At 41.5% G+C, this 12,144-nt stretch overlaps 1 protein-coding gene across 3 annotated transcripts in view; it reads right to left on the minus strand.

Moving 5' to 3' along the window:
• Positions 1 to 133: 133 nt before the first annotated feature.
• Positions 134 to 12,144, minus strand: part of ERICH6 (glutamate rich 6) — a 135,107-nt gene continuing 123,096 nt past the window's right edge. For 2 of the 3 annotated variants that reach the window (XM_056564936.1, XM_056564938.1), the window contains exons 13-14: positions 5,498 to 5,735; positions 135 to 1,709 (exon numbers count right to left, since the gene is read on the minus strand). In XM_056564936.1, coding sequence (XP_056420911.1) covers positions 1,431 to 1,709; positions 5,498 to 5,735 — 517 coding nt within the window. In that variant the 3' untranslated portion in view covers positions 135 to 1,430. Of the gene's footprint in view, positions 1,710 to 5,497; positions 5,736 to 12,144 lie in introns of all 3 variants that reach the window. The other variant, XM_056564935.1, reaches the window with a different exon arrangement.

Genomic DNA, 12,144 nt, shown 5'->3' on the forward strand with positions numbered 1-12,144 from the left:
GGGCGTATGCATACGCCCTTCGTCCCCAACAGGTTAATATAGTGTTCCTTGTGTAATTAGCAGACACTTTCCAATTCACTTGCTTTTAAAATTATCAACATTTGAAATGTAATAGCATAAATGGCCACTAGGTGGCTCTGTTCTGTTCCCTGCCCACAATTAATACAGTGAGTTTGGTCTTCTCCTGGCCTGGCAGGAGACCAAACTCCGGAAGTGCTTCTGGCTGCACTGAGCTTGATTGACAGCTGCACAGAGCCTCACTGAAAGCTGCACAGAGCCTCACTGAAAGCTGCAGACTGAAAGCTGCACAAAGCCTTACTGAGAGCTACACAGACTGAAAGCTGCACAAAGCCTTACTGAGAGGTGCACAGAGCCTGAGGTCTCACAGCACTGCAACCATGTGAGGGTGGAAGTGTTCCCCCAGCAGGCTTCAGTGATGTCATACCTGCTGGGAAGCCCACTTTCTCCTGCTGGGAGATTGCACTATGTGAGCAAGAAGAACGGTAAGATACAGAGCTTTTTAAAGCTCTGATTTTTTTTAAGGGTAGGAGGGGTGTTAGGAGTAGTTAGGGAACATAGCCTGAGTTAGTTCAGAAAAGTTTATTTGGTGATAGGTACTCTTTAATGTCTGTGTGTTGAGTTATTTTGAGGGGACACATTCAACACTTATACAGGCTGTGTACTACTACTTTACATTGTAGAGTGTAATTTTCTTCAGTGTTGCCACATGAAAACATATAACCCTAACCATACTTACAAAAATGTGAAGGGTGGACTCACTCATGTCAGATACTGTACCTGTCAACAAGGTCCAGTATTATAGCAGTACAATTAGGCTTTTTAGCTTATATACTGAAGAAACTCGCTCAGTGGTTAGTGCCACTAACCAGCACTGTGTAAAATATAGCCAGGTCCTGATTTCAAATATCTACACAGAGTATGTACCTTCTCAGGTCTGCATGAGTTTTCGTTGTGTACTACAAATTCCTTTTTGCCTTGTAAAAACATATTTGTAAGTCTGTCGAGTAGAAAGGTCAACACTCTACTTCTGCCCTGCATTTGTCTCGGAAGTATATCTTCCAAAATGAGCAGGGGTGAGTACCATATCATAATCATTGTTTCATCCTTATGCAATGTCCAATAGCCACACAATGTCACTGTAACACCCACAAAATGACGTGGCTATTGGAGATCGCATGGTTTCACCCGCATGGGATGATGCCTATATAGTACCCTCCCCCTTTCATCTTGGAAAGTGTACTTTTGTAACAAGGCAGAAATGAAGTGGCGGGGAGCAGAAAGCATAGGTAGCTAAGTGAATGATTAGAATTTCTGTACTGTCATGTAAGCAAAGGAAGCACAAGTACAATAGTATATTTTATGACTTATGTTAGAAATCCAGCACGTGACTTGAATGTAAAATACTATTTTTAACTGGATAGGTCACAGGGTACATAACCGCTTAAAATATTCTGGATTGAGGACCAGACATCCTTGTTAATGTCACAAACACTACAGAGGTAGATAAGCTTCTGTGCCTGTGCAACCAGAAAAGATGGAGGCTTGACATTGTCCCACTGCTTTCTGGATGGGAAATTCAGGCATTCATGACATTTATTCAGCAAGCTCAGGAACTTGATCTTGATGGCGAGCAGCATTAATTCATCTTCTGCAGATTCCTTTAACAGATTGCCATCTCTTTCATCCACCTTTCATTTAAAGAGAATGGTAAAATTGTGAGGGAAAGATATAGAACAGTGGTCTCCAACCTGCGGACCTCCAGATGTTGCAAAACTACAACTCCCAGCATTCCCGGACAGCCGTTGGCTGTCCGGGCATGCTGGGAGTTGTAGTTTTGCAACATCTGGAGGTCCGCCGGTTGGAGACCACTGATATAGAAGAACATCACCATCATTAAGCTATGCTCTTATTAATGATCTCATCATATTCTTTTCTATTTCCACAATAACAGTGATTTTCTGCAGTTCATTGTTGAGTAACCTCGCTGCTTGCCCACTAGAAACAGTGGCACTCCTGTTTATGGGAATGTATTGGCTTTAATGGAATCTGGCTGCAGTACCAGACACAAGCAGCAGTGGCACTGTTTTTTCCAAATCTGTTCAAGGACAAGATAATGGCTTGTTACAGGTATGGAGGGAGGATTAAAGGGGTAATCCCATATTTAAAAACATATCCCCTACCCACAGGATAGTGCATTATATCAGGAGATTCGACTTCTGGAACCGCCATGCTCTCCATAACCGGGCCTGAATATCCCTGCTGCATAGGGAGCAGGGTCAGCATGTACTCCATGCATTCTCTATAGCAGTGTTTCTCAAGTCCGGTCCTCAAGTCCCCCCAACAGATCATGTTTTCAGGATTTCCTTTGTCTTTCACAGGTGATATGACTGTGATTCCTGATTCACTGACTATAATTATATCACCTGTGAAAGACTAAGGAAATCCACAAAACATGACCTGTTGGGAGGGTCTTGAGGACCGCGCTTGGGAAACACTGCTCTATGGAAGGGCCAGAGATACTTGTGTATCTCTGGTGCTCTCACACAGAATGCATAGACCCCCAGCAATCAGACACTAATGCCCTTAACACCGGAGTACCCCTTAGGGTATGTTCACACTGATTATTATTTGCACAGGATTCTCGCTGAAAAAATCCGCTCAGAATTCAGCACGGCATAGGAGACATGTTGCGGGAATTTAGCGCAAAAGTGTGGCAGACTGAAAAAAAATTTACATTGAGTTCTATGAGGTTAGGACGCGAATTCCGTATGAAGAAAGAACATATAAGACAAGAGACTTGGCACTCAAAAGTTTGCAGTTTAGGTGATTTATTTCATATGCAATCCACAGGATAAATGGATAACGTTTCGGTCAACGGTCAATGCTTGACCGAAACGTTATCTATTTATCCTGTGGATTGCATATGAAATAAATCACCTAAACTGCAAACCTTTGAGTGCCAAGTCTCTTGTCTTATAAATTTAAGGAGTGGGATCCTACTTGTGCACCTACACCGATCAAGAGTGCCATATTCTACTACTTGAAGAAAGAACATGTTCATTCTTCATGCGGAACGGAATTCAGTGACAGAATTCCGCTAGCGGAAATTCCTCAGTGTGAACTGAGGAGCAGAAATTTAATTACATACTATGGGGTTTTTCACTGCTGAATGAATTGAATAAGCAGAATTACTCGCGGAAATTCCTCTCCAAACCTTCAGTGTGAACATACCCTTAGGGTGTGTTCACACGGGCGAATTACCTGTGGATTTTCCTACCATTGACTTCAATAGTTTCAAAGGAAAATCTGCTAATCTGCCTCTATTGCGGATTTTCTGCTGACCCATTGAAGTCAAGGGTAGCAAAATACGCTGTGGATTTTCCGCAGCAAATACGCTGCAGAAATTCTGCAGGTAATCCGCCCGTGTGAATGTACCCTTAAGCTGAATTACACATTTCACAATTAGAAACCCTGCATTTATTATTGTTATTTATTTAAAAATGCAGATAGAGGTAATCGGCTCATCCAGGTGTAGTCTCCCCTGGGACAGGGATGGTGCTTGGTAGCACCCAAAGTAGAAACTTGGAAAGAAAGAGAAATCGAGCACAGGGCGGATGCAGTGAATGAGTCTCTTATTTCATAAAAATCAACGATACAGTTGGTGCATTAAAGAGTCAGGCGTAACGTTTGTGTACCACCCTGAGGCCATGTTCACAAGGCAGAATGTCCACCTGGAAAAGATGGGTGGACATTCTGCACATTTAAATAATCCAGCGGGTGCTAGGACTCATAGATGGCAATGCATTTCTAAGTGGTATCCGCAAAAAGAATAGACAAGTTTATTCTTTCTGCAGACATCGGAATCGGGATGTCCGCAGCAGAAACATCTGCCGAGGAAATTCCACCATGTGAACAGTGCAGCAGAAATCCATTGAAATCAATAGGATTCTGCTACAGCGGAATGTCCTGGAGGAATATTCTGACGGAATTCTGCACAGACATTCTGCAGTGTGAACGTACCCTTAGTATGACTAAGGGTGGTACACATCCGATACGTGTGACTTCACTTGTATTGTTGATTTTTATGGAATAAAGGGACTCATTCACTGCATCCATCCTGTGCTGCATTTCTCTTTCTTTTCATATTTATTTTAAGCACCATTCATTCCAGGGCACTGTACATATATATAAGTGGTTTAGGTACCTAAAAATCCCAATAATTATAAACTTAAAACAATGAAGAAAAAAAAAGAACTGATGGATCAGAACAGAAAGAGAGTGGACCCTGGCCGTGAGAGCTCACAACAGTGTTTCCCAAATAGTGTGCATCCAGCTGCTGCAAAACTACAACTCCCAGCATGTCCGGGCATGCTGGGAGTTGTAGTTTTGCAACAGCTGGAAGCACCCTGGTTGGGAAACACTATTGTGAGGTTATAGGTGAGATTAAAACCGAGGTGAGAAAACAGAAAAAGTCAGCAATTCTATCCCATACAAAACATATATACAAGTATATACACAGTACAGACCAAAAGTTTGAACACACCTTCTCTTTCTGAGTTTTCTTTATTTTCATGACTATGAAAATTGTAGATTCACACTGAAGAAAACTATGAATTAACACGTGGAATTATATACATAACAAAAAAATGTGAAAATATGTCATATTCTAGGTTCTAGCCACCTTTTGCTTTGATTACTGCTTTGCACACTCTTGGCATTCTCTTGATGAGCTTCAAGAGGTAGTCACCTGAAATGGTCTTCCAACAGTCTTGAAGCAATTCCCAGAGATGCTTAGCACTTGTTGGCCCTTTTGCCTTCACTCTGCGGTCCAGCTCACCCTAAACCATCTCGATTGGGTTCAGGTCCGGTGACTGAGGAGGCCAGGTCATCTGGCACAGCACCCCATCACTCTCCTTCTTGGTCAAATAGCCCTTACACAGCCTGGAGGTGTGTTTGGGGTCATTGTCCTGTTGAAAAATAAATGATGGTCCAACTAAATGCAAATCGGATGGAATAGCATGCCACTGCAAGATGCTGTGGTAGCCATGCTGGTTCAGTATGCCTTCAATTTTTAATAAATCCCCAACAGTGTCACCAGCAAAGCACCCCCACACCATCACACCTCCTCCTCCACACCAGCACACCTGTGAAGTGAAAACCATTTCAGGTGACTACCTCTTGAATCTCAACAAGAGGTGGCTACTTTGAAGAACCTAGAATATGACATATTTTCAGTTGTTTCACACTTTTTTGTTATGTATATAATTCCACATGTGTTAATTCATAGTTTTGATGCCTTCAATGTGAATCTACAACTTTCATAGTCATGAAAATAAAGAAAACTCTGAATGAGAAGGTGTGTCCAAACTTTTGGTCTGTACTGTATATATTTTACAAATATCTTGGTCTATTAGATTATAGGCATGCCACATTGTTAGCATATCCATGGTATTCTATGAGGCTCATCAACATGTACCTGTGATGTCAATTTTTTTGCTCCAACGCTGAATTTTGCTTGTTTCCCCATTGCTAAAAACGTCACATACATCTGGTCCTGTCCAAATATTCGGACGCCCACTTGATAATTCAGGGCTAAAAAGATTGGTTTGAAAGGAGCGCAAGGCTTGACAATGTCAGGGTTCCTCCACTGCCATCGGCGCACTCTCCTGCCAGCGCCGTCCGAGTACTGTCCTCCCACAGGATTCACATTTATCCTGGATATTTTAAGACACAATAATGCAAGTAACAATCAATGCTTCCAGGACATAATGAAGGCACTTGTAACAGCTTGTCACCACTGTCATTCTTTTCTAATATTTTCCAATATTCTGGAGAATGGTTAGAAAAAAAAATTACACAAGAAAAATCACATTTAACTATTGATGTGCTGAACACTTTGGGATCAGTGACCTGTCTACATTTTTATAAAACTGTCTTTTTCCCCCTCTTAATTAAACATTAGTTACAATTTCTTCAAACAGGCTGTCAATGGCAGCATTGGGCATCATACAGGATGTGCCAGCAGGGACTGAGCAGAAAAAAAAGTAAATACACCAGATGCATAATTATATATATTATTATATTATTATATAAATAGATAAATATCGGATAAAAATAACCATAGATATGATAATTTGTGCGTTAGATTAGGGATTGGATTGAAGGTCTTCTCTGTGTTTTAAGTAAGGGATGCATTGTGTGTTAAAGGGGTACTCCAGTGGGAAAAAAAATTCTAATCAACTGATGTCAGAAAGTTATACAGATTTGTAAATTACTTCAACTGAAAAATCTTAACCCTTCCAGTACTTATCAGCTGTTGTATGATCCACAGGAAGTTCTTTTCTTTTTGATTTTCCTTTCTGTCTGACCACAGTGCTCTCTGCTGACACCTCTGTCTATGTGAGGAACTGTCCAGAGCAGGATATGTTTCCTATGGGGATTTGCGCCTACTCTGGACAGTTCCTAAAATAGACAGAGGTGTAAGTGTACTGGGGTCAGACAGGAAGGAAATTCAAAGAGAAAAGAACTTCCTCTGGAGTTTACAGCAGCTGATAAGTACTGGAATTATTAAGATTTTTTAATAGAGGTCAGTTATAAATCTCTTAAACTTTCTGGCACCAGTTGATTAAAAAGAAAAAAAAAAGTTTTCCAGTGGAGTACCCCTTTAAGAGTTTGTAAGAGTTTGTGGGGTTGGCTAGATGCTGAGCTTTGCTGATGCTGAGAGGAGTAGCTTTTTATTATATTTTAATATTTATAAAAATTCTTTTAAATATAATTTTCTTTTTTTTTTTCCTTATAAGGGCTATACCCCCCTCCCTTTTTCTTACCTGTGGCCAAATAGACGGGGCAGCACATTCCCTGGTTGTCCATCCTATGTGCCTGCAGCAGCCCATTTAGTAAGAAGGGGCCAGCACACATCTTCCACTTCCTGCATCTTCTCTTTGCCACTATTGCGAGTCTGGCCTTTAGCACAGAGCCTGACAACCGGTAGCTGCAGAAAGGAGCTGCAGGAAGCAGAGGATGGTGTGTGATAGACCCCCTCCTCACTAAACAAGCTGCAGAGGACCACAGCTGCCTATATACATAGTGATAATCGCTAAGTGTATGTGAATTTTAGAAACTGGCTGAACAACCGATTAATCAATTATTACCATGTTTCAGTTCCTCCATGGAACCTTTTTCAAGCATATATATATATAGAGTGAATACACCAAATGCATGAATATATACCAGCAGTAAATATTAACATATGTGGTAAGTTCACTGCTGATATATATATGTAAAGATGTAGCCAGCACTAATAATGTTGCGCTGGCGCAAAGTTTGATGTTGCAGCACAAGTGCAACATTTTTTACTATGGCTAAAGTACACAGCTCTACACATTTTGCATAGAGCTGTGTACTGCACAGGCCCCGGTGTACAGAGCTGTGCACTTTAGGCTAGGCACACTACACCCAACCCAGGGAATCTATAACACCAGAGACAGTAAGCCAGCGAGGCTTTCCCGGGGAGACAGATTTTGATAAAAGACCTGGATCAAACACCAAAATCTGGTGATGCCCCTTCTGCTTTTTGCCCAGAAAAACCTGTAGAAGTAGGCATGGGTAACGCTAAAGCATTTACCCGCTAGAGCTTTTAAAGCGTTAGGTTATGTTCACATGTCAGAATTTCTGCATGAAAAGTCTACATGAATTTATAGCCAATACACTTCAATTGGATTCCGCTGTCCCATTCACACAGCAGAATTTCTGCTGCAGGAATTCCACTTAATTAAACGGGTTATTAACTTCTGCAGAATTAGCCCATAAAAACTTCTAGGGCTTTAACTCCGTTTTTATCCCACTGCCGCCAGGAGTATCAGAATAAGCCAGGTACCGTCTGTCATGTCCTGTGCCTTAAACAATGAGGCTCAGGGTCTGGGCAGAGGCAGGCTGGTATTATTAGGCAGGTAAGGACCAAAATAAATGGCCCTTTCCACTCTGGTAGTACTAGGCTGCTGCCTGGTTTTGTAACTGGCTAGTTATGGAATGGTGGATGTAAAGATTGGTTAACCCTTTTTGACATATATTGACATATATTTATATGATGAAGCCAGTAAGGACGTATGAAGCGAGATCCTAACTCCATCTCGTTCCATACCTGGGGGCTGATTTCAGGGGCTGCCACTAATAGCTGGTCACATAAAAAAAATGGAAAGAGAAGCAATCAAAAAGTTTCATCTATAGGAATCGGAATAGGGCAATTTTAAGCATATTTATTTTAGACTATGCTTTGTATCCTATGCCTAAGGTCTGTCTGAGATGTAAATTCCCCTTTCCAAGTATCATTTGAATGACATGGTCCTAGCAATGAACTTACAGTATGGCCAACAAGCACACAAAGATCTTATTTTTTAAACATTATAAAACAAGGCTACAGTACTTATAAAACAATAGCTCTTTTTACTTCCAAGCTGCTAAAAAGACGTTCTGCTGCATAGTTCTGCTTAATAAATTTGATAAATGATATTATGCCCTTGTGCTCAAATAATGTTCTTATGTAACCTTCCAAAGCAGTTTTTGTGCAAACACAGGAAAAAGCTTATTTCCATAAGGAACATCCCATTCTAAATTCTATTAATTTATGTTTACCTGGGAATAAACACAATGGCCCTGATTTACTATTGTAAACCCAATATGTTTTGTCGGGTTGTGCGCCAGAATTTGCGCCAGAATTTGCGAGAAAAAAAAAACAACCAACTCTCCATTTTACTGAGAAAACCTTAAAAAGGGGCGTGGCCATTGGGAAAAGGGGGAACGGCTACCGTAAAGGGAGCGTTTCCCCGACATTTTCACAAAAACCCAACATATTTACTAAGGTTTCCACAGAAAATGTGGTGGATTTGAGCTGAGGAAAACCCTATAGATCAGAGCAGGTGTAAAAAAAGCAAAGTGTAGAGAAAAGTGCAAAATGTAGGGAAACAATAGTAAATACCGTGGGAAAAAAATGTAGGGGATTTAAACCCATAAAGAAAACTACACAACACTCTTAGTAAATCAGGGCCACTGTCTCACTACAGTCACTAATGCAGGCCTATTGAAGTCTTCAAGACTCCTATTAACTTCAATTGAATTCCATCTGGAATCTGTGTGTTGAACGCAAAAAATTCTGCATAAATTCGGCACAAATGTTGCACACATTCCACATGGAAGCCGCAAAGCTGCAAAAAATATGCTGCCAGCTTGGCAGAACGGAACGGGCAGAACTGAGTGGAAGCACGGAAATTCCACATAGCCTCAGCCTACCCTGATTTTCGCATGCAGCAGCCTCTCACTCAATGGGATTCTGCTGCACTGTGCGCACTGCTAAATTTTCATGGCACAAATTCTAGTTCTGGACTCTGCCTGCTGAAAGAATGATTTAAAGGAAATCTGTGTGGACTGCATTGCCATCCTAATGCTGATGGATTTCAGGGTGGCCCACTGCAGATGCAATCTCTGCCTGGAATATCACAGGGTGGAGATTCGGTAACGTGACTGTAGAATAAGAGAAGCACATCTGTGTAAAATTTTTCCATGAGAGCTGGTGTGCAGCGGCTACATTTGACTCTCATTGACTCACACACAGCAGTTCTTGACTGCTTTCTCATTAACAAGTAAGGAACAAGAAGGTGTAAAAAGGAAGAGTGGAGTTAGAAAGGAGTTTTAATGTGGGCACTCTAGGGTTGTCTTTTTTGCCCATATCATGCACACTCACCATCATTATTCACGCCATTTGTTTCTTTCCAGCAAAGCTGCATCCATTCCCTTTATTACTCTAACTTGATCAAGTGATATCCAGCTTTACCCACAAAAAGTTACATCCGGATGTTTCTAAGAAATCATAGTTTAAAAATACTGTAGTGGAGGGTGGTCATGGCGGCTGCCTTCTGCCCTGCAAGTGCTGAGTGATGCATCTCTCCCTGTCTGTGTATAGACATTATATGCTATGCTGTATTATATAAGAAAAATGTGTCTTTAAGTAAAGGCATGCAAGTAGTGAAGGGGGGATACCTTTCGTCAAACCGCCCACCAAAAGTAAAGTGACAGATGCCACGCCCCCTTTCCGAACAGAGCCTCACGAGGCCACACCTCCTACCCATCAATAGGCCACGCCCCCTCAGAGAAGCCTGGAGAGGACGTCACTCATCTGCTTCACTGACCCTGCAGCCCGCAAGACAGCCGAAGCGCAGACAAGTAAGGAAAGGGGAAGAGTGGTCTTAAACCTGCGGACCTCCAGATGTTGCAAAACTACAACTCCCAGCATACCCGGACAGCAGTTGGCTGTTCGGGCATGCTGGGAGTTGTAGTTTTGCAACATCTGGAGGTCCGCAGGTTGAAGACCACTGCATAGGAGGAACATTATGAGACAGGGTGGGGGGATGATTAGGGGGAGAATGATGGGGGACATGATGAGACAGGGTGGGGGGATGATGAGGGGGAATGATGGGGGACATGATGAGATGGGGGAAATGATGAGGGGGGGAATGACGGGGGGCATGATGAGACGGTGGGGGATAATGAGACAGGGTGGGAGGCATGATGAGACAGGGTGGGAGATGGTGAGACAGGGGGAAATGATGAGGGGGGAATGATGGGGGGCATGATGAGACAGGGTGGGGGGGGATGATGAGACAGGGTGGGGGGGATGATGAGGGGGGAATGATGGGGGGACATGATGAGACAGGGTGGAGGATGATGAGACGGGGAAATGATGAGGAGGGAGGCACTAAATGCTTAATGTCTCTATGGCTAGTGGTGGTCTATGACAGGGGATATATTGAGACATGGGGGGATGATGAGACATGGGGGGTGGTGATGAGAGGGGTAAATGTGGCACAGGTACTGATAAAAGGGAAGGAATGATGTGGCACTGGAGGGGACAGGACCAAACTGAGGTGCAGAAGAAAACGAAGTTGGGGGGGGGGGGGGGGGGATGGGGGGTGGCATTTAGTCCAAGTCATTTATTTTACATTTTATTTTTTTACTTAAATTTCACTGTTAAAATGGGCGTGCATTTTATACGCCAGTGCGTGTTATACACCGATAAATACGGTAATAATATATTCAAACACGTTTCAAAGAATTGTTTCTACATTTATAGGGATAAATACATTTTATATAGTTATTAAAACATAAATCAAAATAGTACTTCTCACAATAAATTCCCACAGGCTGAGCAGTCTCTTGACTATCAGATAAATACATTCCAGCTGTTGTTAATTACAGCATGGGGCTCATAGTATAACATCAATATGCCATGGTATACATTTCATAGTAAAAAGAATGGGTGCAACGGGGGAGAAATTTCTTTAGGTCACAGAGAGGCAGTGATTATATCACATTATATAGAAACAGATGCACAGAATGTTATATAAATTTATAGCCCCATGTGTAAGCCTGCATAGCTTCGCCCCCCTTTCTCTCACATTCACTGTTGTTACACATACTTTCCTAAATGGAAGTGAATGTCAGTTAAATGCATTCCAGCTGTTTGAGCGTTTCTACATTTGTAGGGATAAATACATTTTATATCGTTTTTGAAACATATATCAAACACATTTCATAGAATAAGATGTTTTCTTTTGTACATTTGTAAGGTTAAATACAATTTACAGGAATAAAGAACTGTAGCAGAGTGAAAGGCATAAATGACTGGCTGTATGTAATTATACGGATTCTAGTGTAACAGCTAAATTCTTTCCATGTGTAAATGGTAGATAAATATTTACATAGAAACTATTCTGCTAACATCTTTTCGAGTGAATAGTGTGTTTATGTTAGATGTAAGTATTTATACCTCCTAATATTGTGACCCATCAGCCATAAAATTAATAACACTGCCTAATATTGTGTCTCAGCAGCTATAATATTAATACTATTATTGTGTCTCTAGGTTGAACTTGACGACCTCTCGTCTTTTTTCAACCTTACAAACTGTTACTATGTTTCCCTTTGGAGCATTCTGGGTTTTGTTTCTTTGTAAACCATGATATTCTGAAAGTTCACAACTTACAGTTACAGTTATTTTACACGGCTCTATAAGTGCTTTAGGTACTGTATACATGACAAAGATTCAGAAAAATATCACCCCCAAAAAATATA

The sequence above is a fragment of the Hyla sarda genome, chromosome 3 (genome assembly GCF_029499605.1).
Source record: "Hyla sarda isolate aHylSar1 chromosome 3, aHylSar1.hap1, whole genome shotgun sequence".
NCBI classification, from domain to species: Eukaryota; Metazoa; Chordata; class Amphibia; order Anura; family Hylidae; genus Hyla; species Hyla sarda.